Source organism: Leucopleurus acutus, assembly GCF_964270905.1.
Source record: "Leucopleurus acutus genome assembly, chromosome: 7".
Lineage (NCBI taxonomy): Eukaryota > Metazoa > Chordata > Mammalia > Artiodactyla > Delphinidae > Leucopleurus > Leucopleurus acutus.
Window position 1 is genome coordinate 337,076 of NC_139150.1, and position 27,911 is coordinate 364,986.

The 27,911-nt window shown below is 53.7% G+C and overlaps 1 protein-coding gene across 5 annotated transcripts in view; it reads right to left on the bottom strand.

Moving 5' to 3' along the window:
• EHMT1 (euchromatic histone lysine methyltransferase 1) overlaps positions 1-27,911 on the bottom strand; it is a gene marked incomplete at its 5' end in the record, with an annotated part of 146,601 nt that overhangs the window by 56,114 nt on the left and 62,576 nt on the right. For 2 of the 5 annotated variants that reach the window (XM_082842889.1, XM_082842893.1), the window contains 5 exons: positions 4,247-4,435; positions 4,611-4,747; positions 8,063-8,243; positions 15,316-15,872; positions 19,835-19,901. In XM_082842889.1, coding sequence (XP_082699015.1) covers positions 4,247-4,435; positions 4,611-4,747; positions 8,063-8,243; positions 15,316-15,872; positions 19,835-19,901 — 1,131 coding nt within the window. The remainder of the gene's footprint in view (positions 1-4,246; positions 4,436-4,610; positions 4,748-8,062; positions 8,244-15,315; positions 15,873-19,834; positions 19,902-27,911) is intronic. The other 3 variants (XM_082842891.1, XM_082842890.1, XM_082842892.1) reach the window with 3 other exon arrangements.

Here is a 27,911-nt window from a genome sequence, read left to right on the forward strand (position 1 = left end):
CCCGGTCTGGGAAGATCCCACATGCCGCGGAGCGGCTGGGCCCGTGAGCCATGGCCGCTGAGCCTGCGCGTCCAGGGCCTGTGCTCTGCAACAGGAGAGGCCACAACAGTGAGACGCCCGCGTAGCGCAAAAAAAAAAAAAAAAAGTACCCAAGCTTCTCGGAAACCAGGGAAACGCAAATCAGAACTGCAGTGTGAGAGCGCTCAGCCGCGCCAGGAGGGCAGCCCACCAAGTTTACAAGCCCGTGATGCACACACAGGACGTGCAGCTCCCCTCGCGGATGTGCCAGACATGGGCAACAGCCCCGCTGGAGCCCCGCACACACCCGTCCAGAGGGGTGCGGCCCCACTTGGCTCCCAACGCTCTGGCCTCAGAAACTACCGAGAACAGCCAAAGGCTGTGGGGGCCCGTGAGTCCGTGAACACGCGCCGCTGCAGACACTTACACCTGCGGCGTGGCTCCCTCAAAGGAGAGTGAGAAAGGCAGGTAACATCCCAGGACTATTATAACCCTGGAGGGGCTCAGAGACCCTGGGCCACCTTAAAAACCACCATCACACAACAGTGAAAATGAACTAACAGCATAAATAAATCGCACAAACACAACACAGAGTAAAACGAGCCACACTCAGAAAAAGGAGTGCCTCCTGCGTGATTGCACCGAAGCCCAGAACAAGAGCAGAGGCAACCCTGCCACGGGGACCGGAGCGGGGCACCACCCGCGTGCTCCTGCCCTGGGCACCGCTGACCTGTGCCCCGTCCCCAGGTCCACACGGCAGGGAGCTGGACCCTGTGACATGCCTTCCAGTCTCTCTCCTTTGCTCCGCTACCTCAGCAGGTCCTGTGAAGAGCTTTCCTGGAGGCCGCAGCCTCCCCTGCCCTTGTCCCCTGATACACGGTTGTGTCTGGCTGACTTTAAGGCAGGTTTAGCCTCAGAACCGGCTGGCATATCTCTCATCTTTCTCGTCTCCGGAACAGGTCACATAACAAATCCATGACTCTCTGTTACTATCACCGATCTGTTTAGATCTGCTCCTGCCATCTTACTTTGTTTTCCACATTTTCTTCTTGATTCTGCTTTTATTTATTTCCTGATTCTTTTGTTAGCTTGATACCCATTTAATTTTCTTCCTTTGTATCAGTATCTAGACTAACTCAGTGTTATTCAGTGTCTAGATTCTTTCCAGAAGATGAGGACCTCCATCAAAATAGAGAATCCAGAGATAGACTCACATTCAAATGCCGCGTGGTATGTGACAGAGGTGGCATTTTAAATCAGCAAGGAAGCAAATGTCAGTCAATAAACAGTGCTGGCACACACGGCTCACCATGTGAGGGAGGCCACACAACCCTGACCTCACGTTTTGTTCAAAAAGCTTTACTGAGGTATAATTTATATACCATAATATTCACCCACTTTGACTGTCTCTACGTCACATTTCATCAAAAATTCTCTATGAATCAAATGTTTATATATAAAGAATGAAGCCCATGAAGAGTTAGAAGATAGCTTACATCAATATATTCTAAATCGCCACAGGGAAACGTCTGTGTATTGTAATTAGAACCCCGAACCCAGAAATCATACAGAAACAGACTAGTATCCATGAGCTCTGACATCGCAGCCAAGGCTGGACAGCACACACCTTCGAGCAACAGGTCAGCTCTGCGCTCACATAAGGCTGCCAGACCACATGACCCAGCGGAAACGGGGTCGCTAGACAACAAATCCTGACAGCCAGTTGTGTGCGAAGCTGCTCGGCACATTCAGACCTGCAGCAAAACACTGAGATACAGGGACATGCAGATGAAAACCTGTCCCTCCCAACTCACTGCGGCAGAGACCTGGAGATGCCCACATTCTACCTCTCAACAAAGTGCATACTACGAGCCCCGAGTGTCGCCTCTAACAACAGGAAATGGCTTTACGGGGGGGGGGGGGGGGGGGCGCACACCCACTGAGGGGCCCGGCCAAGAGCAGCTCCTGGAGCCACAGGCAAAGCTCCTTAAGGAGACTGGACGTCCAGAGTCAAGTCCCCACTGCAGGCGGCAGGGAGTACAGGTCTGTAAAAATCACCGTTCAAAATACCACCACAAGAATTAGGAGACTGCTTCCTTCCTACACGAAAGGGAAAAAATAATAAAAGATGGAAGAGAAAAAAAAAAATAAATGATATCTTAAATCATTTTAAAATTTCCTTTAAATCTCTAATGTCAGCATTTTCTACCAATTTATTTTTGAAAAATTATACCTTAATAGCTGGGCCAACATTTAAAATTTTGCCCCAAAACCTGCTAAAAAATAAAACTGGCATAAATGGCTAATATGAATCTGAAATTTAAGCAACACTAAGAAAAAACATGGCCAAACTCCAGAAGCTGAAAGAAAATGCTTTACACACGTCAAAGGCTGTACCCACAGGGCTGATGCAAAGTGCAAAAAGCTAATCAACAAAATCATACACTTCAAACAAGTCACTGTTGCAACAAACTCACTGGAACGTCTCTGCCCATCCTTAGTTTCAGAATTACTCGTAAGGTGTAATGGTCCATCTTAAAGATGCTCCAAAGTTTTCTCAGACAAGTCTGAGGTATGGACAGTAAATCCACGGCTCCACACGTCTGCCTGGCTCTCAGCCACAGTTTCGCCTTCGTGTCTAACTCACCCCTCCCCCAATCAGAAGGGCCCCAACAGCAACAGCCACTCTGCTCAAGTCTGCGCCCGGCACCCCTGGGCCCCCTGAATCACTGAAACCGTACAAGCCCCGTGGTCCCTGTCATGTTGCGGCAAAGACAGAAATGAGGGTCTTTTCTTTTCTGACAAACAAGGAAAATAAAGGAGCCATGGGCAGGCTATGGAAACAACATAAACTGGCCTGAAAGAGTTAATCAATCTTAGCTTTTCTTTTTTTTTTTTTTTTTTTCCCTTGGCTGCACTGGGTCTATCATTGCTGCAGGCGGGCTTTCTCTAGATGTGGCGAGCGGGGGCTACTCTTTGTTGCAGTGCACGGGCTTCTCACTGCAGTGGCTCCTCTTGTTGTGGAGCACGGGCTCTAGGGCATGCGGGCTTCAGTAGCTGGGGTTCGTGGGCTTCAGTAGTTGTGGCTCGCGGGCTCTAGAGCGCAGGCTCAGTAGCTGTGGCGCACGGGCTTAGTTGCTCCGCAGCACATGGGATCTTCCCGGACCAGGGCTCGAACCCATGTCCCCTACACTGGCAGGCGGATTCTTAAGCACTGCGCCACCAGGGAAATCCCAACCCTAGTTTTATTTTAACTGTTACTAATCTGTAGTGTCTGTAACTAGACTTATCCTTCACAAAGCTAACCTCTAACACTCTCTGACATTATGTGAATTACATCCTGCACTCCCCTGTAGGAAATCACCCCTTGTAGCGTTCTGCATTTTAGAAAGAAGGTCGCAGCCGATAACCCAGCCGATAACAAACGGACCCAATTACCAGGCTGCCTGTCACCTGTTTTGAAATAATGTAAGAAGAAGAAAAATTCAAGACCTTCATTACTTTGATCCTTATCACCTATCCGCAGACTGCAAGCTCCACCTCTAAGACCTCTCCTGATTCCCGAGGGGGGGGGGGGGCACAGTTCTTGAGGCACTAGCCTGCTGTGTTCCCTTTTTGCCTGGCAAAGAATAAAGCTATTATTTCTTTTCCTCCAAAACTCTGTCTCCACATTTCTGTTCGGCACCGGTGCACAGAGAGCCAAGACAAGGCATCACCACCCCCAGCCGGTGCCACGCCTTCAGGGCCACCAAACCGCCAACTCCGAGCTCGTCCTGGGTGGACACAGATGAAGTGTCCATAACAAGGACACGCCAGCACACGTACCACCCCACAGGCCTGTCAGCAGCCCTGGGCACTCACTCCACTGGGAGGACAGAGGCCTCACCTGCGAAAGGACCACACCTGTGCCGGGTGCCTGGGACACCGTGCCAAGGCCAAGGGCAAGCCGTACTGGCACTCGGTCAGCCACGGTTAGCAGTTTGGGTTATTAATGGTATTATTCCTGTCACTCCCAAGCCTAAAACTGCTCAGGCCGTTTACTTCCATGAACGCTGCACGGGAAGACAAACACTTCTCTGATGAAAATAAACTACCTAAAAATTCAAGAGAAATAAAATACAAGAATCCCAGCCAGAAGTAAACAGGGGGCTTTATTAAGGCCCAGAAGCGCCCAGCCGCCACCCCTACCCCCGCCAGGACCGAGGTCTGCGGTGTGCGTCCCGCCCACCTTCTGGCTGCGGTCAGGCTCCAGCGCACTGTCCTTGGAGGCCCTGCTGCCCTCGGCAGGGAACGCGGTGGCCGGCTGGGCGCCCTGGTCCTCATCCTCCTCCAGCTCCTCCGAGTCGTCCTCCTCAGAGTCCATGTCTAGGCTCTCCCCGTTCACGTGGAGGGAGCCGTCACCCAGGTCCTTCTCGCCCTGGAACACGCCAGAAGCCCACGTCAGGACCCCACCAACTCCTCGGGGCAAGGCCCACGGGGCGGGGCAGGGGAGGGGGTGGCGACTGTGCCGGAAGACGAGAGCTTGGGGCGGGCGGGGGCCACCCTGGAGCAGAGATGGAGGGCAGCCCCCGCAGCCTGGCCCGCACCCTTACCTTGGAGCCCACCGTGGAATGAGTTATGCTCTTAAACATCTCAATCACCGTCCTCTGTTTTAACACTTTGGTCTTTTTCTTAGGAACCAGGCTATAGGTTCCCATTCTTCGTTTTTTCTTCCGAGATACTGCAGCTGCTAAAACAAAAGGCAAGCAAGCTAAAAAAAAAAAAAAAGTCAAAAGGGGACGAGAGAAGAAAAGAAATGCCATTCAAATGTTTTTAGAGGTAGGTGACAGTTCACAAACTCTCATCACCAAAATCATCAGCACTCAACAGTGTCTGAAGTTGCACAGAGAAAGCTGAAAACCCATCACAGATACAGGATTTGTCCACAAGGAGACACCGAGCTGTACGGAGGGCAAACGTGAGCACCCCCTCCCGAGCAGGCAGCACAACACCAGGAGACCCTCAAGCTGGCAGGAACGGGCCCGGGTGCACCTGGGACAGCCTCTGAGCAGGGCTCTCCGAGGGGCTGAGAAGGAAGGGCCTCCTCCAGACGCCCTCCTGCTCGTGTGTCCAGAGGGTCCACCGCTGACGTGCAGCCACTGAAGAGTGGACTTACACCACTGTCACCTGGACCCTCCATCCTCGCTCAGCACTTCACAGACCACGGGGAAGGATACTGGAAACAAGGGCCCAGCGAGCTATCCCTGCACACAAGGGCCAGGGAGGGAGAGGCCTGGGAGCAAGGTCTCCTGACAAGCGCAGCAGTGGAGGGGGTACCGAGCAGGGGCTTGGGGACTCGTGGCCCCTGACGCCATTCTGGGCAAAGCAGCCCCAGGTTTACTGCTTTGACAGAATGAGGGTCTCTGTGACGTTTTATTTTTGTAAAAAGTTCCAGGGTATAAAAAAAAAAATCTGAAAACCACTGCTTTAAACACGGAGGAACTCCACGAAAGGGCTGAAAGAAATACCTTACGTTTTATTTCTACGAAATGCAGAGAAGGGATACGGGGAGAAAGGATGCATGTCGGCCATGGGCGCCGGGGGTCAGAATGACAGCCCCTCGCAGGTGCATGGCGAAGCCAGGACACTGAGGACAATCGCCACGTGGGCCACACGTGTTTACGTGGAAACGCCGACCGTCCACGCGCTGAACGGAGCACAGGTGAGCTGACGGAGGTGCCCCCCCCCCCCAGGACGAGGCCGTGCAAACTTGCCATCTCGTCTCCGCTCGCGCCGCAGCACGACGGCAAGAGCAGGCCCTCCGGGGCGGGGCTGTCACCACAGTGACAAGAAGAGATGGCCCGAAAGCGTGCACTTCCTGTGACAGCGTAATGCACCGGCCAGGGGAAGTGGGGAGGAGGAAGGTTTGAAGAACGAGGCAGGCAGTTCCAGATCTGCAGCGACGCCGTCACACAGGGCCACATCCCCACGGGCCCCTGCTCCCCTCCCCCCCCACCCCGGGGTGAGGACGCTGCAGGCACAGCAAGAGGGGCCTGCCACCTCCCTGGGGAGGGAGCCGGGCAGCTGCTGCAGGAGCGCCAGGCACCAGGCTGTTCACACTGTCCTGAGCCCACAGGCCCCGTCTCCGCCTCCGGCCCTCAGGTAAGGAAACAGAGGCAGAGAAGGACCCATGTGGGAAACTGCTAAACACACTCAGCATTTCTGTTTAGAAAACTTGGATTGAACAGATAAGGAAATAATAAAGCTAAAATAGGAACAATCTTAATTTTTATTAAGATAAAAGATCCTTGTGGCTTGCAGGATCTTAGTTCCCTGACAAGGGACTGAACCCACACCCATGGAGTCCTAACCACTGGACTGCGAGGGAATTCCCCAATCTTAACTTTTTAACAGAAGTACCGACTCCTGACATTCCTCGCCAAGCCCTACACACATGGGTTTAATTCCACAGAGACATGTAACTCTGTCCAGCTTTAACTCTTTGAAACAAATAATACTGAGTTGAAATAGACCAAAAGTTGGAGGTGGTGGGGAGACAGACTGACCCTGTTTTCTAACCAACCACAGCGCTCCAACAAACAGAACAAGGACTCCCTGGAGACACAGCCAGTCCCAGGACTGGGGAAGGACAAGACGGGCTGGGTCCACCTGGTGTAGCCAGGAAGTCCTCACAAAGTGATGAGGTCACATCGGAGGACTCAGGAGCCAGCCTGAAGGGCAAACCTGGGGCAATTTGAACATGACGGTGACGGACTGGAGCCCAGAGACTCACAAAAGGATCCGTGAGTTGAGACAGAGGCAAGGCTGGAAAGGGGAGGCCCTTCATTCCAGCAGAAGCTCCACTAGGAAGTAAGGACAGGGCAATGGAATTGGAAGCCATCCTGGGACGATCAGTCTGGGAGTGGGTCCCTAGATGCTCAAGCTGCCAGGTGGGACCATGCAACCCTCTAAGCCCCGCCTCCAAAGACACAAAGGACAACAACCCAAGGGCCTGTAGACCCAGCCCTGCTGCAGCAGGACCAACACCCACACCCCACTCCCAGGGGACGCAGCAAGGACACACGCCCCTCGGGGACGGCAGTGACCCGAGCCTGACCCGGGAAGACAGCAGCGACCCCAGGGGGACGCTCCAGATGTCCAGACGCACACTAAGGGACTGCAGGAAGCCAGCCAGAAATGCCTCCTGGGACAACTGACTGGCAAAGGCGAGCGGGGCCTGAGGCCTGGACGACGTGTCACACGGGGGGCCCTTTCAGGCTCTGACACTACAGCGACTGCCCGAGAGGGCGCCACGCACAACAGGGACGCGCCCAGGGCCCCACGTCTGCAACTTCCACGCACGTTCAGAAGTAAACGTTACACACTGGGCGGGAGAAGGATGCGCGACTGTGCACGGGGTGGAATGGAGGGAGGGGGACGGGGGAGGCCACAGGCATCCTCTGCAGAACCTCTGGTCTGAAATTACTGATAAGCAACAAGTGTCCTGAAAGTCCTAAGGAAGACAGGCCCCAACCAGCACATGACCACCCCAGGGCAGCCCCTCGGGGGGCCACCTCCCCCTCGTCTGTGAGTCCTCAGCGATGTGAGCCGGGCCTGGCAGAGAGGCCTGTCTGCACTGGAGGGGTCTGCAGAGGAAGCAGGCTCTACGGGCACGCCTGCCACGGCAGCCTCCCTGGGGGCCGCTCACCAGCGCCCCCCTCCTGCGAAAGGCCCCACAAGGCACCCGATGCTCCTCCACGCCCCCAGGTGAGCGTGAGGAGAGGTGGCTCAGGGTGGGAGGGGGCCGCCCCACGGCCACCCGCACCTGAACCACGGCGCCCCTGCAGTACTGAATCCATGAGCTGGGAGACTCCTCAAATCCAGAGCCCTCCACCCAATCAGACCAAGGCCGCAGACTGTCAGAATGAAAACGATCTTCACCTGGAAGCTGAAAACAAGCGGAGGACGCGACACAGCACCGGGTGAGGGTGGAGCGGGGCCCGCGTCCTCTGCGGTGCAGGCTCGGGACACGCCCGAGAGAGAGGCGGCGGCAGGTTCCCTTTACCTGTCTGTGCCTTCGTGGTGGCCACGTAGCACTGGTTTTGAGGTAGCGACTGGTGAAGGGGCGGGAAGGGGGGTAAAAGCTGCTGTCGTCCAAAATCCGAGGCATTTCTGCTCAACTCCTCTTTCGGCTCCTCAGGGTCACGGGCGTCCCGGCCTTCCCTGGGGTCCTTACTGGCCGCGTGCTTCAAAACAAAGACAACGCGACAATGACGCACAGGCAGGCAGCGATGAAACAGCGTGCCTCTCCCACCAAACCCCTCCCCCGAGAGAGGTGCGCTGAGGAGAGAGGGGAGAGCGCAGAAACCCGCTGCCACCAGAGCGCCTGTGACAGGCGCGGGTCGGCATCACAGGCCAAGAACAGAGTCTGCGTTTCTGCAGGGAAGTAGCAGCGGCTGTGACACATGCGGCACCCAGAACCGGGACCGTCTCCCACCTGGGCCTTTACAGAAAGCCAGCCAGCCTGTGATTTAGGTAATAAACTATGACTACGTTTGCAAATACCCAGATGGGGCACATTCCAGGTGATCACGGCTACACAGTGCACATCCCCCAAGTGGTTTTCACGCCACGACAGATCATGTTACACCTTAAAGATGCTTTTGCTCAGTTTTACCCATTTCCTCAGTGTCTCGGCCCTAGCCTTCTGAGACCACAACAGCCTGTGATGTGGACGTCAACCCCCTGGCACCGACCAACAGCCCTGCCTTTGCTCCGGACACCACTCAGCACCCCACCACCACTTGCTTCCCCAGAGTCACTACAGCCTTGAGACAGTCTGATCTCAAACCCGATTCCACTGAACCACATTTCGTTGTGCACAAAGCAGGTGTGATCCTTCAATGTATGGGGCAGGGAAACTGGACAGCCACCTGCAAAAGGATGGAGGTGGACCTTCACTTTATACCACTGACAGAGATTAACTCTGAACAGATCAAAGACCTAAAACTGTAAGACTCCTAGAAGAAAACGGGGGAAGCTTCATGACATTGGATTTGGCAATGAATCCTTGGATATTACAACAAAAGCACAGGCAACAAAAGATAAATTAGACTTTATTAAAATTAAAAATTTCTTATAGGGACTTCCCTGGTGGTGCAGTGGTTAAGAATCCACCTGCCAATGCAGGGGACACAGGTTCAAGCCCTGGTCCGGGAAGATCCCACATGCCGCAGAGCAACTAAGCCCATGCACCACAACTACTGAGCCTGCGTTCCAGAGCCCGCGAGCTACAACTACTGAAGCCCGCGCGCCTAGAGCCTGTGCCCCCCAACAAGAGAAGCCACCGCAGTGAGAAGCCCGCGCACAGCAACAAAGAGTAGCCCCAGCTCACTGCAACTAGAGAAAGCCCGTGCGCAACAACGAAGACTCAACGCAGCCAAAAATAAAAAAATAAAATAAAAAATTTCTTATAAATCAAAACCACAATGAGACATCACCTCACGCCTGTAAGAATGGCTATCATCAAAAAGACCACAAATAACAAATGTTGGAGAGGGTGTGGAGAAAATAGAACCCTAGTGCACTGCTGGTGGGAATGCAAACTAGTGCAGCCACTATGGAGGTTCCTCAAAAAGTTAAAAATAGAACTACTATATGATCCAGCAATTCCACTCCTGGGTATTTACCCAAAGAATACAAAAACAATAGTTCAAAAAGATAAATGCATCCCTATGTTCACTGTAGCACTATTTATGATAGCCAAGATGTGGAAGCAACCTAAATGCCCGTCAACAGACAAATGGATAAAGAAGATGTGGTGTATTTATACACACACAATGGAGTATTACTCAGCCATAAAAAAGAATGAAACCTTGCTGTTTGTGACAATACGGATGGATCCAGAGGTACTACACTAAATGAAATAAGTCAGAGAAAAAGACGAATACCATGATTTCACTTATATGTGGAATCTAAAAAGCAAAACAAATGAACAAACATAACAAAACAGAAACACTCATAAATACAGAGAATAAATAGCGGGTAGAGAGGTGGGGGAGGACAGACAAAACAGGTGAAGGGGATTAAAAAGTACAAACCAACAGTTATATAGTAAGTAAGTCATGGGGATGTAACACACAGCATGGAGAATACAGTCAACAATACTGTAATAACTTTGAATGGTGACAGGTGGTAACTAGACTATTCCTGGTGATTCTTTTCTAATATATAAAGATATGGAATCACTGTGCTGTAAACCTGAAACTAATATATTGTAAGTCAATTACACGTCCATTAAATTTTTTTTTAATTTCTATGCATCAAAGGACAAAATCAACAGAACGAAATGGCAACCTGTAGAATGGGAGACAATATTTGCAAATTATATATCCGATAAAGGAATCATGCATAGAATATATAAAGAACTCTACAGCTCAACAACAACAAAAAATCCCAATTTAAAAATGGGCAAAGCATCCGAATAGATATTTCTCCAAAGAAGACATACAAATGGCCAAAAAGCACATGAAAAGATGCTTAATTTAACATCAGTGATCATCAGGAAAATGCAACTCAAAACCGCAATGAGACCACCTCACACTCCTGGGATGGCTACTATCAAACAAACAGAAAACAAGTGTTGGTGAAGGTACGGAGACACTGGGGCCTCGGTGCGCTGCTGGGGGGAAGGTAAAATGGCGCAGATGCTGTGGACAACAGCGTGGGGCTTCCTCAAGAAGTAGGTGGAATTATCCTATGATCCTGCAATTCCACTTCTGGGTGCACACTCTGAAGAATCAAAAGCAGGGACTCGAAGATCTCTTTGTACAACTGTGTTCACAGCAGCATCGTTCACGATAGACAAGGGGTGGAGGCAACCCAAGTGCCCACTGATGGATGATGGATAAACTAAATGTACATGTGTGTATACGTACACGCATGCAATGGAATATTATCCGGCCTTAAAAAGGAAGGAAGTTTTGACAGAGGCTACATTGTCTCGAGGACATTGTGCTGAGTGAAACAGGCCAGACACAAAAGGACAAATCCTCACATGAGGGACCAAGCGTAGTCAATCCGAGACAGAAAGTAGATGTCAGGGCCCAGGGCTGGGGGTGGGGAAGGGGAGTGAGTGTTTAATGGGGACAGAGCGTCAGTCTGTGGAGACGAGGAAGTCCTGGCGAGAATGGTGGCGAGGCCGCACAACAATGTGAATGTGCTTAATGCCCCTGAGCTGGATACTCAAAAATGGTTAGAATGGTGAATTCTACGTTATGCATATTTTAATACAGTGTCCACATCTCTGGGAGTCGACATCGGGGAGATGCCAACAGGCCTGCCAGGGGCGGCCCTGGACTCGGCTTCTCCCAGCGGGACCCACGCTCAGCCCTCTGGCTCCTCTGCCAGGCTCCCCGCCTGGGCCCGCACGCAGCTCCTCCTCACACAGCACAGGCCGAGGCCTCCTCCGTGGCCTCCACCGCTAGCGTGCCTTGGCACAGACAGCCCTGGTAAAGGTAACCTGTTAGCTGGGTCGATTCTCCAGTCCTTCTCAAATATGTGGGCTTTGTCTCAAGGTCACTGCTTTGACACGATCGCTCCCTCACTCCTCCCACGAACAACCTCAGAGACCACGCAGCTACCACCTCCACCAGTGCTTGCAAGACAGACGTGACACAGGAGCTTAAAGGATAAATGGATGAAGGCAGAAGCTAAATCTGAGAAGGCAACAGCCACGTGAGGCTCGTTCTCACTCGGGCACAAAATCCATTCTTTGATTCAAGGTATTATTTTTGAAAATCTAAAAAACAAAATTAAAAACTGCTGAACTTGAGTGAAGACCCTAAACTCTGTTAGGGCCCCATCATCTGACAAAGCAAACCCACCGAGGCAGAACGGCTGGCGCCTGACCTCCCGGCGGGGCACCGCAGAGCCCCAGCCAGTCCCCCACGTGGAGAGAGGACCCGCGCCAACACCTACCTGCCACGCGCCCAGGTCACAGGGTGTGACCCAGACGCCCGAGGGCAACCGCGCCTGGCCCCCGCTGGCCTCCCCACCTCAGTGCTCACTCTGCTCAGCGGCTCTCCCTTCCTCACCCCAGCCACTGTCGGGCCTGGCCCAACTGGGGCGAGTCCTCACACCCACCTGGTGCCCCCGCTTCCGGGTGCAGCAAACACCCACCTGCACCCCAGCTGCAGGAGGACCCGCCCCACCCAGACCGAGAGTACCCAGCCAGGCCCGCATCTTCTCTCCAGAACCCAGGGACTACTGGGGGGCCGTGTGGAAGGAGCCAGGGAGAGCGCAGGGACACAGCCACCCAAGGAGAAGCCAGAGGTCCCCGTGTGGCACCTCCAGGAATGAGCACAATTCAGTTAGGGAGACGGGTCTACACTGGCGTGCCAATGCGGGATAAAAGGGTCTCCTTCCAGAAGTTCTCACTTCCTTTGCGTGAACGGTGAGTCTAACCCTGTGTCAGCACCTTCTGATGGCACAGGCATTGGGTCCGAGAGGCAAACTGGCTCTGCCCTGCCTGGGGATGCGAGGCCACCAGGCTGTGAAAACCCCTGCATTTTTAAACTCTTAAAGTACAATGGATTTCTTGCCATAAGCATGTAACACTCTTTCTATCATGGGGATGACTGTTTTCAAAACGCAATTTTCAATAAAACATGCTTTCCTAAGAAAAGCAAACAAGACTAAACTGGGTCTGGGGAGAAGAGAAGCCAGAGGGCAGGAGAAGCCAGGTCTGGACCTGGGCTGGGAGCCAGGAGGGTACCCCATCTCCACGTCTCCAATCCCCTCTTCCGGCAGGGGTCCCAGGAGCAGATGAAGTTTCCAGGGTGTGGAGTGGATGGGCTTGGTCTTCAGGAAATCAGGTTCCAAAGCCTCAAAATCCTTCCCTTTTCTTTCACAAGTGACCAGCCCGAGAGTGCTCAGTAATTTCCAACAAAGTATGTGTTGCAATTGACTGCAAGCTGCTACTAATCACAATAACTCCAACCAGAACAAAGCTAACCCTCAGATAAACCTTATGGTCAGAGATATTTCGTGAAATTAAATTTCAGATTGCTTTTTTTTTTAAACCCCTAGAGGGATATAAAAAAATGTTTGAGAATAAAAATACATTAGAATAAAATTCTAAAGTGGGGATGGAATAAGAGTACGATTTCGAGGAGATAAATAAACAATGTTGTCTGACATGCCTTTTAAACTCGATAATGCTGGGCCAAAACATGGGCCAAAACATGGTAGGTGAATAAATAAATGAACTTCACCCTAAGCCTCAAATCTAACACAAAAATTAATTCACAACAGGCCATATATTTAAAGTTCACATAAAACTAAAAAACTATGAAAATTAGAGAAAATCTTCAGGATCTAGGGCTGGGTAAAGAGTTCTTAGGCATGACAGCAAAAGCACAGCCTTAAAAGAAAAAAACTGTGTAAGCTGGACTACATCAAAATGAAGAACTTCTGCTTTAAGAAAAACCATGGGGTCTTCAGTAGCGAAAGGATGAAGACCAGCTACAGACCAAGTGAAAATATCTGCAAACCAACACTTGGCAATGGTCCATATCCCAAACTCTCAAAGCTCCCAAAATATTTAATTGTAAAGTGGGCAAAAGATATGAAAGACATTTCACCAAAAAGGACATACAGATGGCAAATAAGCACATGAAGAGTTGTTCAACGCCATCAGTCATTAGGGAGGTTCAAACTAAAACCATGACGAGGAATCACAGCTACGACAGAGAAGAGGCAACACCAAACACCCCTCTGGAGGACGCAGGGACATAGAATGTAGTAGCCTGTGCAGTGCAGCGTGGCGGTTACTTATAAAACTAAATATCCAATTACCACATAGCCTTGCAACTGAGCTCCTGGATATTTTACCCAGAGAAGCGAAAACTTTCATCCAAACAAAAATGTGTACGTGAATGTCCAGAGCAGCTTTAATGGAGCACCCCAAGGCTGAGAACCCCCAAATGTCCCTCGATGGGCGAGCGGTTACACACGCAATACTTGTCGACACGCAAAGGAGGGCCCTGCAGACATAGCCTGGGTGGGGGGTCAGGGGTGCGGAGTGAGGGAAGAAAGCCCCCGAACTCTGCCATCCCGCGTTTCAGAACACCTGAAACAACATGCCTCCAGAGATGGGGGACGGGGTCAGGGACGGCCGGGGTGACCACAGAGGGAGGCTCGCAGTGCTGGGTGGGCACGTAAACCCACACTGTGGTACCCTGGGAGAAACCGGCTGGAGGGAACATGGGCTCTCTCTGTACTATCTGTGCAGCCTCCTGTGAACAATTATTAAAAAGTTTAACTTTCGGCACGTACATAAAAATACTACGAAAGGCAGAAGTCAGGCCAGGGCTGGTCAGGCTGGGGGCGTCAGGGGCCCCACGCTGCGTGGGCAGTGGGCCGCGGCCCAGCTTCCAGCACCCCCCCGGCTCCACAGTCACAGCAGGCAGGCGACAGCCAGGCAACAGGGAAGCACAGAAACAAAGATGTGCACGCTCCTGGAGGAAAGTCATTTCAGGGGAAAAATCACCCGAACAAGAGGTGCCAAGGCCAGACAGAACCCCCACGTGAGGAGACAGGAGTTGTAACCAAGACCATGCAAGGGTTATAACTGTCTTTTGAGGGATAAGACAAAGATGTAACTAACAATGGAGGTATTCTTAAAAAACTAATCCAAGACACTGGATATGAAAAATATAACTGTCAAACTGAAAACATCAACATGTGGAATGACCAGCAAGACCGAAGTGCCGGGTCTTGAGGGACAAATGATGGAGCTGGAGAAGGGGGGAGGTCCAGGGAGGGAAGCCGTGCAGAACCTTCTAGAGCTGGAGAAACACACGGGTCAGGCCGCGGGGCCCCTGGGGAAGGGTCCGACCCGCACCAGCAGCACCAGCACAAGCAATGCCAGGCGTCTGACTGCACACCCGGACTTCGTGCAGGAAGCAGGGAGCAAACCACGCCCTGTGTCTGTAGCGCGTCACTCCCAGGCCCCAGCCGCCCTCCTGCCTACTCACTCCCCAGAGAGACAGGCGGGTGCTGAGTCTCCCAAGCCAGTAACTCCCCAACGCGGACGAGGAGCTCCCGGTAAGCCCAGGCACCTACGAGGAGAAGCCCAGAAAGCAGGCTGACGGGTCATACTCAGGAACCCTACAAGGCCCGCAGGCAACCGTGGCTGACGACCCCACCACTTCCCGGCCTCTCCCCTCCACGCACAGAAGTCCACTTGCCATCCGCACATGAAACAAAAGAGGAGACAGACAGGAGAGCGGCCCCACCCCAACAGGGACGCGTTACCAGGCCCGGGATGGACTTCGGCATGGTCTTCCGAGCCCTGTGGACCTTGACGTCAGCGCCCGGGGCCGGGGCCTTCTTGTCCTCTGTGTCCTTGCTGCCTTCCCCGGGCTTGGCTGGCATGGCGGCCGGCGGCTGGGGAAAAGCGCCAGGAGTCCTCCCTTTGCCAGCCCCGCCAGGGAGGGTCTTCGCGGCGTGACCGGGCAGGGAGGAGGCCAGGGCGCCAGCCACCCGCAGCGGTGGCTCAGACAGGGGGGCCTTGCCGAGGAAGTAGCCGTTGCTCCCGACGACGGGAGTCTGAGTGAAGCCGTCGGCTCGGATGTGGTTCTGCTTCCCCACCTCAGTGTCTCTGTCCAAAATCCCATTTTCTGCTATCCGGGCCACCGGACCGGCTCCTTCCTGCGGGCTGACTCTCGTGCTTTCCTGAGTGTGCTTCACAGCGGCCGGGTGGCCGTTGGCATCGCTCTTGTCGCAGGACCCGTTGGTTTCCCCGTCTGCAGCCACGTGGGCCTCCCCTCCCTGCTGCTCTGCCGAGCCTTCATCAGCAGCCATAGGTGACCCTACGGAAGGAGGAGAAGAGTCAGTGGCTGCCCCGCCTGCGACCCCAACACGAGAGCCCCCACTGCCCTGCTTACACAAAACTGTCTGAAGAAAAACCACTTTATTTCATAGACAAACATTTGAGTTCAGACGGATTAAATATAAAGTATGTCACAGACACTGTCTCGACAGTGAGTCAGTTAAGGGGGGAATGACCCCATCCCCAGAAGGGCGGTCTGCGCCCCGCCCCTAGCGAGGTGTGGGTGGGGTGTGGTCCTTGAAACAAACACCCCACTCCTCCAGTGAATTCTTAAAAGACTTCCAACACATTATGCAGGATTTACATATCCTCCAGGAACAAATTCACCACTGGAAAACAAAACTGGGTAGGATTCAGAGACAGGAAACAAGGCCTCGGGAGCAGCTTCCCAAAAACAGACCTAAAGAAAACAGGGTGAGTTTTCAGTCTGTCAGCCAGAAGCCTCGTTACAAACCCCTGGTCTCTGAAGCGCGTCTCCTCAACTTGATAAACAAGAAACACACTTCCCACCAGCAGATCGCCACACGCGGAGCCTCACTACAGACCCCAGCAGAAAGCTCACAGTTACAGCGCTGGGTGCAGAGGGGCTGTGGTCACGTCCAAGACCCCACCACCCATCACCCCTGTACCCCTGTTTACAGCACATCACCTGCCATGACTCCATCACGACTGTACTGGCCCCTGCAAGGAGAGGTCCACGTTCACTACTGTACCCTGAGCACAGAAACACGAGTGCAGTAAGTACTGTCTGAATGAATAAACAGCTATTAATTTTTTTTAAAACCCTTGGCAAAACTGAATAGGTGAAAACCTACTCAACTTGGAGAAGGCCGCATGCCAACCTACAGCAAAGATACACTTATTCAGAAATGTTGCATGAATTCCATGTAGGATCAGAAACATCAGGACATCCATTAACACCACAAAGGTTCACACAAGAGTGGGGTCCCAGATGACCCCACGGGAGAGAGAAACGAGGAGCAAGGCCTGGCGACAAGGGTTGGGCTCTCCTGCACACCTGGTCCGTCAGCAAGTCAAACACTAGTGCAGCAAGGCTGCCAAATCTGAAATCAAGTACAAAAACCAAAGGCATTTTTCTACGCTGGCCTTAACTTCAGAGAAAACATAAGGGAAAAAAAAGACAGTATTCACAAAAAAGCAGGAAAAACTATAAAGGATATAAAACTTTAACCAAGATCATGCAAAGTCTCTGCAGAGAAAAAAAATTTTAATGGAAGTATCTCACGACCTTGAACGTGACGGCAAAAATACAAAGATGCATGTCGCCTCAAACTGACTCTCTAAGTTCAATGATACCCTAATCAAAATTCCAATCAGTGTATTGAGGAACTCCATAACCTTATTCTGAAATGTGCAGGGAAAACAAATTTTCACAAACAGCAAAGTAAATCGTGGAAAAGCACAGCAAAGGAAGGGGAAATGGGCCTCTCCCAACACAAAGGAGGACGGGGATGCGGACAGTCACGGGGCGTCGAGCACAGCCACCCAGGGGCCAGACGCTGACAGGTGCTCAGAAAGGCAAGCTCCTAGGACAAATGCATCTCAACTTGCAAAAGAATAAAGTTGGACCCTTACCTCACACCATATACAAAAATTAACTGAAAACGTTTCCAAGATCTGTAACTATAAGAAGAAAACACAGGCATAAATCTTTATGATCTTCTATGAAGCAATGGTTTCTTAGATGCTATAACAAAACCACAAGCAACCAAAGAAAAACAGGTAAGTTGGACTTTATTTTGTGCTTCAAAGGATACCATCAAGAAGGTGAAAAGACAACCCATAGATTGGAAAAGAGTATTTGCAAATCACACATCTGATAAGGAACTTGTACCTAAAATATATTTTTAAAAACCTCTGACAATGCATTAATAAAAATCAATAACCAATTTTAAAAACGGGCAAAGGATCTGAAATGACATTTCTCCAAAGAAGATACACAAATGGCTAATAAGCACATGAAAAAAATGCTCAGCATCGCCAGCCAGCAAGGAAATACACATCAAAACCACGACGAGATACCACTTTGCACCCACTAGGACAGATGGAACCAAAAAGAAGGTGCCGACGAGTGTTGTCGGGAGCCGCCCTCGCTGCTGGGGGGCATGGACGTGGTGCAGCTGCTGCAGGAATCAGTCTGGAGGTTCCTCGAAAGGAGGGCCCAGGCCTGGGCGCAGGGGCCGTGTGCAGAGGAGACTGGCACCTGGCATCACTCATCCACAACTTCTTTTAGAAAAGGGCCCAGGAGGGCAGACAGAGTGGGAGCCCAAGGAAGAGAACATTTCAAGGAACAGGGAGGAAGACAGCGCCAGAAGGAAAACGCTGAGGCAGGTCTTCAGAGGTCCCACCACTGTGAGCAAAGGGACAGGCAGAACAGTGTGCAGGGCAGCTCCGGGAGGGAAGCGCCCCAGGGCCAGCCGGGGTGCAGCAGAGAGGGGCCGGTGGGCCGGATGAGGCACCCTGAGGTGCAGGGCGAGGGCAGAAAGCAGGGAAGGGCCATGGCCTTCCGTCCAAGCTGGGCTGTCTGGAGAAGATGCCCCAGGGAGAGAGGGGGTGAGGCTGGAAACAGCCCTGGGAAGCCAGGCAGGCAGTTGCCCAACCCCCACCCCACTCAGCTCCCTGAGTCCCAACAGCTCTACTAGAACCTGAAGCATTTTGGTCACATGCTAAGCGACACACTCACAGGTAAGACAGTCCTGCCCTGTGGCCTGGGCTGCTGGGTCCCTTCTCTCAAGCAAGGCTGCCCTGCCATCAGCCCCAAGCTGGGGGCCCATACTCTGCCTTCACCCACTGTCACCCTCGGGTGTGCACGGGGTGGTCACAAAAGCAGAGGACCCCGTGGATGTGAAAAGGTGTCAGAGCAGCATGTGGGCCCACCAGGGAGGGGCAGGCCCGCAGCAGTTCCCATCGTGGGGGCCGCACCACAGCTCGGGGAAGACAAAAAGCGGCTGCCGGCCTAGGGCACAAGGTGGTCCCTGCCACCAGGCCACTCGAGGCCTCGTCTTGGGAGGCTCAGGGCCGCCCGCACCGAGCTCACAGGTCTACACGGAACACTGGGAAACAGGCCTCCGTCTCCCTGCAGTGCCTGGAAAGGCAGGGCCCTCGCCTCCCACTGCTGCACACACGGCAACCTCTCCAGACTGGCCTCTGCCACCCACGGGCCACTGTCTGTGTGTCTTCAGAGGATGCAGGGCCGGATGGGCGTCTGACAGCCCGGGTAAGCTCGCCTGACCTTGGCCCCGAGCCAGCCTCTTCCCCACCCAGCTGAGAGGCGGGTAGACATCGTCCAGGGACCAGGCTGGGGCGGTGGCGCGGGTGTGCAGCCGGGACCAGGCGGCAATCTCTGTCACAAGGGACAGGAGCGCGGTGCGGGCGCGTTTCCTCCCACGTCAGTGGGGACAGCGCCACACCACCAGCCAGCAGGACGACACTGAGACACGCTTCTCGTCCGCATGGCCCTGCTGTTCGCACAGGAGGGCCTGTGCCGACATGGCCAGGCGGACACCAGCATCTGAGGCTCCCAGGCGCCGGCCTCATGGTATCCATCCAGGACGCTGCTCTCCAAAGGGGTCTGGCTGGCACCCCCAGGCAGCTTGGGTGGGACAGTGGGGTTTACCTGTCACCGTCTGTCCCAGAGCCAGCACCTCCCAGCCTGACTCCGGGCCTGTCCCTCCAAAAGCTCCCCTATGTACCAGCCCCTCGCCAGCCTCCCTCTACCTCCTGGCACCTCCGCAGCAGCTTCCATGCCCCAAGACCTGGTGCGGCCGCCCCCCTGCTGGCCTCACGGCGCCCTGAGGACCAGGACGCACAGGGCCTCCACCCTCCTAGAGGACCATGAGCCCCGGGACCCCACAGGAGGAGGCCGTACGGCAGGCCTGGCTGAGGAGGGGTGGCCAGGCAAGGGGCCCCGGGCGCCCTTACCTTCACTCGGCAGCTCGGCTCCCAGGCTGCAGTCCTGCTTGGTCTCCCCCTTCGCTGGAACCGCCTGCTAAAGAGAAATAAATGTCAGCCGGGCTCCGCCAGCAGGACTCCTGTCCATGGGCATCGCATCCAAACCAAAACTAAACCACCAAGGACAGGACGGACAGGGAACCTCGAGCCAGTGGAAAATGCTCTTGACACCATCTCTTCGGGAGGAGGACCAGCAGTCAACCACAGCCCCGGGAAACCTCTACTTCAACTGTATTGGGGGGACAGTCTTTTAATAAAAAGAATGCATGGCTTACGTAACTAAAATTGCAAATGTTTTCTCTATCATAGGAATGCTACAATTTATTTCAAAGTGCATTCTGCTGCTGACAACAATTCATCTAAGTATTTCAAATGTCCAACAACCTACAGAAAATTAGAGAAATGGATAAATCAAGAAAATTCAATGAAAACCTGAATCACTAAATATTTGAGTCTACCATACAGAGACGTGAATTACACGATGCCTCTTGCAATGGTTTTAAGACAAACTTCTTGCCTTCAGGAATGTGAGAGTCTGGTTAGAGAACGAACAGAAACACACAACACACCCTTAAGCGGGGTCTCTGCAGGTGTCCGGTCCACAGGGGGAGCAGCTGACGCAGACCCTCTAGGCATCTCTCTTAGCGACATCCAGAGTCTAGGGGAATAGCTCCCATAACGCTTGCGTAACGTTCTGGAATGTTTTCTTCAAGAGACACCACAACATATGCTCGGAACACTCCTCCTGAGCCTGGCTCCCACTGCTAATTTCACTGGGGTCAGGCGGCTCCCTGGAGCAGTGCCCACCCCCACCCGGACCCCCACCCCCACGGCACCCTCCTTCCTTGGCACCTCCAGAAGTCCCCACCCGCTGACTCCACCACCCCAGGCCTGCGGGCCAAGAAGGGGCACAAGCACGGCAAGCTCCCTCCGGCCACTTCCAGGCTCCACTCTCCTACCTTTCCAGGGCTCCACGTCTGGCCTGACCAGTGGTTTGAAACCCAGTGGTTTTCAAAGTGTAAGCTGAGGATCCCTGGGGCCCCTGAGAACTCCTCAGGGGACCTAAGAGGACTTGTTTTTTGAGGCATGTGTGCATGCACACACACACAGGGGTAGGGTCTCACTGGCACTACCCAGTCCTGGCCACCAGACCACAGCCAATGGCGCCTGGGTGGACATCCACTCCTAGCTGGTCACACAGGGTCCCTTGTTCTAGGAGCTGAGGAGCTCAGTCGTGTACGTGGCCACATGGATGAAGGCCAGCCACCGTTCCTGAGCATCTGTTGTGTGCCAGGCACCTGCCAGCCCAAGGGGAGGCCTCAGTGGACAGCAGGGTCCAGGCCGCAGGGCCAGCTGACAGTGGTTTTTACATCACCAGAGACCTATGAACAATAACGACAAGATGTGACAGAAACCTCTGTGGTCAAAGCCATGTGTGGTCCTTTTCAGAAAAGTCCTCAGAGCCCTGTTCCAGTCGGGGGATAAGAAACAAACACATTAACTTCACCTAGAGTGTGGGGTGCTGTGACGTTATAAAACAGGGGTTGCAAGGCTGCAGCGGTGAGGGGTAGCCAGCTGGGGGCTCTTCTCCAGCCCCTCCCAGTGGCCTTGTGCTCATACCATCTACAGGCCTGGATTAAACAGTCCTGGTCTGTTGGCACTGGCCAACTCCCTGCTGCCCCTTCTGCAGTTAGGAAGCTGGAATTTGGTGCCAGGCACTAAGGGAAACTCTTGAGGCCTCACAGCCTTCCTCCCAGAAGAAGGGGAGTACTTTCTTACGGAGTCAGACCTGACACATCCCTCCTCGTCAAGGAGAAACAAGCCTTCATCGTGGATGGCAAAGCCCAGCCTCTGCTCCCCTCGGCACCCCCTCCCACACCCTGATGCCAGCCTCTGGCCCTTGGACCCCGCCACCCCTCAGCAGGCCAAGCTCCACCTTCTCAGACAGCCTCACCTGGACCTCGCCTTGTGGCCCTGCTGGTCCCACCATCACCAGGCACACCACCAGCCTGTCTGCCCTGCCAGCATGAGCACTCAGGGTCCAAAGGGGGGAACCTGTCCTGTCCCCAACCTGTCGGCAGTGCCGGGCGGGAGGAAGAAGCTGCGAAAGCATGTGGCAGAGAAAAACAGGGTCTTCCTAGGGGACTGGGTGTGGCGCAAGCCTGAGGGGCGCTCTGGGACAGCCCAGACGCACAGTCCACACGTGTTGCGGCCACCCTGCTCCTTGTGGGCACTGCCAGTGCCACATCTGGAAGCCCAAAGGCCCAGAGACTGAGGCTGCGGGTGAGCTCGGCCCACGACCAGGGCAAGAAAGACAGAAATCTCCTGAACCCAGATGCTCTGTGAGTTGAACCTATATGTACCTAGCAAGAGGGAACATGGAGGCTTCCCTGGTGGCGCAGTGGTTGAGAGTCCGCCTGCCGATGCAGGGGACACGGGTTCGTGCCCCGGTCCGGGAAGATCCCACATGCCGCGGAGCAGCTGGGCCCATGAGCCATGGACGCTGAGCCTGTGTGTCCGGAGCCTGTGCTCCGCAACGGGAGAGGCCACAGCAGTGAGAGGCCCACGTACCGCAAAAAAAAAAAAAAAAAAAAATAGAGGGAACATGGTTTTCGTTGCCTTTTCCAAAGGGCCAGCAACCTACAAAATCGACATCAACCAGGAAAGGATTACAGGTGGAACACGTAGCCCAAACCACTAACAAAACCAGAACCAAACAGAACTGCTGGCAGACACTTGAAACCCCTGCCAGCTCTCCCACAGGCAGGGGCTGTGACAATCCCGACAGGAAAAGGTGGATGGGTGACCTCAGTCTCTGCTTTGCAAGAAGAGCCTCAACTAACCCCAGAGTGAGCTTGGGATACGGGGACACAACAGGAGGAGGAAAACTCTCCAGAGAAGACGCGAGCCAATGGCAGTGCGCACAGCAGAAGCTCTGAGCAGTGCGAGGGCCCCTGGGCAGCAGCAGCACAGAATCTCGACTCCCACGTGCCACCGCCACGGAGAGACTGAGACTCCTGGCAGAGAGGACCAACTCCAGGCAAGGCGGGGGCACAAGAGGAGCTTAGAACCTCGTGTTGTGCCTGAAAACGAAGCACTCAAAATGGCAGGGGGCGTCCAAGAACCAGGACAGACCCAAGGGATGCCCACTCCGGAGTTTACGACACTTGGAGCATCAAAATGAATAATGACAGGAACAGGAATTGTAAACCAGTGAATAAATACCAGCATTAAATAAATGAATGGATAACAAACAAATCCAACAGGGAAAGCTGCTTATCCTAGATGCCAACAACTGAAGGCAGAGAGAGGGCTGGGAGCTGAAGCCACCATTACAACTCGTGGAGGAAGTTTTGTGAGAAACGAGATCTTACAGAATCTCAAAGTATCTCGCCGCAACATTGTCCTCAAGTAAGAGGGAATTCCCTCAAGTAAAGGGAAGAGCAGTGACCTTCCGTGGAGAAACCTGTAGCCTCACCCATGGGACGGTCACGGACAAAGCGGCAGGTCTCCTGATGGGATGCACCCTAACCCTAACCCTTCCTGCCACCAGGGTTTCCAGAAAGCAACGTGATGTGCCCTTGGAAAAGGAAGACCGAGGAGCTGGAGTCCCCTCAACTTCCCGTCCAGAGCGGGAAAGCGCTGTGAAGGGACTACTGTGACGACTGCATGCACAGCGACCGGGCACCGTGTTCACGTGTGATTACCGTGACACCTGTATGCACTGCAGACCAGACGGTTGTGTCAACATCGGGTATCTTGATGGTTATTCAGAGAAATGTCCTTGTTTGTAGTAAATAAGAGCCTGGACTTACCTTTGTGCGGGACAGAGGAGACAAGATGCATGTGTGTGGTGTGTGTGCACACATGTGCACGTGTGAAGGACATAACAAGTGGAGTCTGGGTGAAGGGTAGATGGGAGCCACTGTACTAATCTTGCAACTTTTCTGTATGTTTGAAATTATTTCAAATTAAAGTGTTTTAAAAAGGAAAAGTTAGGAAAGTCTTCAGACTGGAAGCACGCTGTGTGGCCACAGGGCAGACAGGGTAGAACTGAAATGACGACAGCGCGTCTTGCAGGGAACAGAGAGGCAGCAGCAAGGACTTCCCAGAGGGGAACTGGTCCACGGCAGAGGCGCAGAAGCACAGGCTTGGGACCTGAGGACCCAGGCCCTATCCGGCTCCTCTGTCCCCCTGCACTTTGCCGAGGTCACCTGGCTTCTGCAGCTGCAAGGCAGGGACCGCTTGTTCCAGGAGCTGCTGTGAGGATGACAGACCTGGTGCCTGACGCGGAGCCAGCAGACCCGCAGCCCAGGATGCGTGAGGACACAGAACACGCGTGCACTGGGGGCTCCACAAACTGCTGCGCCTGCACCCCGTGTCACCGGGGGCCCAGGACCACGGGCAAACGCAAGGGTTCCAGCACTGGCTGTGGGACTCAGGTCCGGAGAGAGCAGGAGAACAGAGACATAAAGACAACTAGTGGCGGGGTGGGGGAAACCCCCAAAGGAGTAGCAGGCTCAGGAGCCAGACGGCACAGCTGTTTCCACCTTCAATGAACTATCAACATTTAAAAAGTAGGAGAGTTTACAAGAAATCTGGGTTTCCAGACTCTGAAACAGTGAAGAGCTGTGGCGACCCTGGCGGGGTGCCTGGACAGGCTCCTGGGGGGTTCCCCACAGAGTTGGCCTCTTGACACCCGGGACCAGCACCAAGTCAGATTCCACTTACTCCTGCATGTAGGTACTGACCCTCAGGGTCTAGACCGGAGAAAATGCCCTCCTGCCCAGGCCTGCTTCACGCATCTTAACTCATCCGCCTGCCCCCTGACCTCACTGGCAGCACCTGACTTGAGGCGTCACCTCCCAGGACCTGTCCTGGCCACATCTCAGTAATGATGCCATGACCTGTCCCCACCGGGTTGGGCCGTGGGGCCAGGATGTCTGATCCCAGGCCCCTGATTTCCCACTGTCCATCCAGGGCCAGGCAAGGCTGTACCTCATCTTTACCCTCAGCCCCACGTGGCCGGGCCTCACTGTCTCTCCCAGCCCATCACAGCTGCATCCCAACTGCCAACCGCCTACACCCTTCAACCCCCTCAAACAGGAGTTCTCTGGGGTCCCCAAGACCCTTCCAGAGATCAAAACTGTTTTCATAACACCAGCAGGATCCCACTCACCCGTTTCGCAGTACTGACATCTGCACAGATGGTGCAAGGGCCATGCTGTCGGCACCTTAGCAGGAATCAAGAGGGTGGCACCAAACGACACGCTTAGTGACTGAATTCATCCTCACTCTGGGGCCACTGCCCCACAGCAAGGACACCGGGCCCGCCAACAACACCTCTGGGCCCCGGGCCCTGACTGGTGACAACGGGTGTCTGGAAACAAGCTGGGCGGGCACAGCCCCCAGGACCCCATGAACACAGCAGGTGTCTGGAGACAAGCCGGGGTGGGCACAGCCCCCAGGACCCTATGAACACAGTGGCAAACCAGCTGCCTCCTGTCACAGCACCAGCCAGCCACACGTTCACCCACAAAATTATGGTTCATGACCTTTCCCCCAAAAAAGTCTGTTTTAAGAATATTATGGGGTTTCCCTGGTGGCACAGTGGTTGAGGGTCCACCTGCCGATGCAGGGGACGCGGGTTCGTGCCCCGGTCTGGGGGGATCCCGCGTGCCGCGGAGCGGCTGGGCCCATGAGCCATGGTCGCTGGGCCTGCGCGTCCGGAGCCTGTGCTCCACGGCGGGAGGGGCCGCAGCAGTGACACGCCCGCGTACCGCAAAAAAAAAAAAAAAAAAAAAGAATATTATGTAACACACTCAAATAATGCCAGACTGGGCCGCTATTTTGCTCTGTGTCTACCCGAGTGCATTCAGGAACCCGCTGACGTGCTCACAACACACCAGGCCCTGGGTGAGCATGAGACCTGGAAACAGCACCGCCATCTCTGCCTCACTTCTGTCTCCTACTTAAAACCCAAGCACCTCCTCGCTCGTTTCTCTGAGTGACTGTTGCTGGTGGCACAGGGTGGAAGAGGACCAGGGGGAGGGGCTGGCATGGGGAAGGAGGGAGGGCAGAGGACAGGCAGCGGTGGGCAAGGAGGGGCACACCCAAGCGGCTGACACCTGTAGGCCAAGGGACAGTGTGCTGGAGTCTGGGATGCTATGAAGTCTCCAAACGAAGGACACATTAGCTTATCAGATGAATATGAAAAACAAATATCAAAGAAAAGGAATACTCTCTCGGTCTGAAACTTCTGTACAAGCCTCTACCTGACAAAACCTGCCCTAGGGCTCTGCTCTAACATTTGCTGTGCCTTATTTAAGACACAGGCCCCGCCAGTGGCCAATTTCTCTTGCATAAAAAGGAAGAGAAAAAAAAAGAAAAATAGGGCTCCCCTGGTGGCGCAGTGGTTGAGAGTCCGCCTGCCGATACAGGGGACACGGGTTCGTGCCCCGGTCCGGGAGGATCCCACATGCCGTGCAGCGGCTAGGCCCGTGAGCCATGGCCACTGAGCCTGCGCATCCGGAGCCTGTGCTCCTCAATGGGAGAGGCCACAACAGTGAGAGGCCCGCATAGCACAAAAAAAAAAAAAAAAAAAAAGGAAGAGCAGCACATATTCGTAAAGCTCACAATAAAGAAATGTTACTGCTTACCTCAACCCTGTCTAGCCTAGCAGGTTATTCTTTCTCCCTGATCGAAGCAAAACAAAACAATGGGTTAAAACGAAGTTTTGAGGTAATTATTCGACTTCAAATCAAGACCTTTCCATTTACAACCATCTACCTAGTTGTATGGGAGTGAAACACATTAATGTGCATGAACAACCAGCCAGCAATTCAAGTTCTTAATTAAGTCAACATGGCCGCAGAGGCACAGAACCCAAAGGCCAGTCTCTCACTCATACACAGACAACAGAATCAACACTGGTGAAGGTCCACCAGTGGCTAACTCGTTTCCCAAAAGCCTGGTCTCTTTCCTGGAAGAACTTCCAATAAAATCATCTAAACTCTCCCCCAGGCCACATCACTGATCAAGGTCACTGGTCAGGGCGGAGGCCTCCCCAACCTGGCTTCTCTAAAGGCACAGCCCCTGACCCAGTGCTGGCAGCTCACCCTGGCGGCCCTGCCCATAGCCCAGAGATCCATGGCCCCCGTGGCCTGAGACCCCAACACCCCACCCTCAGGAAGCCAGGAGGTGAAGGAATGGGCCCCCCCCCCCCCAGACGACCTGCCCCACTTTCCATCCCTCCTTCAGTATGGGCCGAACCTGCTCACCCTGCTCAAGTACCACGGCCACCGCCTAAATCACGAGGGCTTCAACCGCAAGGCTGGGCCCCATCTCCACCCCAAGACCCATGTGTCCCAATAAGGAAGGACCTGCACCTCCTTTACCTCCTCCTTGGAAGACAGACAACCCCAGAGTCAGACCCCACCCGCAAAAGCGCCGGGAATCCGGACCGGCAACCTCATCCGTAAGCATCAGGCCTTCCGTTTTTCAGATGCCACAAACTTGGGCATGACTAAGAATCCACAGTTTGCAGTGGGAACCAGCGGGGACCATGTGTGCTCACCAGGTGTACACAAGGCACACACGCCGTACAACTCTCGTCCACTGCACCACCGAGACACGACAATTCTAGAAAAACAGCTCCTTCCAGGGCTTTTTGTCCTCTTTATCCTCAGCACATCTGCCCGAACTCCAGAACATTTCAGGAGCAGACTTCATATCACACTCCCAAACCCAGACTGAAAAAGGGAATCCTCTCAGAGCCTGGGATTTGCAGAGATTCTGGGGCTTCTTTCAGTCAAAGAGCCCTTTGCATACACACTTCTAAATAAAAAGACATTTACAGGGTGAAAGCAGTGAGGAAAGACTGAAGGGAGGTGCGGGGTCCTGAGGGGTGGGGCTATACCCAAGGACACCCCTCTCTTCACAGAATCAGGAATCTTTACAGTCCTAAACTCAACATTGCATGTGGGTTTTAGTTCCCGGACCAGAGAGCTAACCCAAGCCCCCTGCAGTAGAACCAAGGACTCTTAAC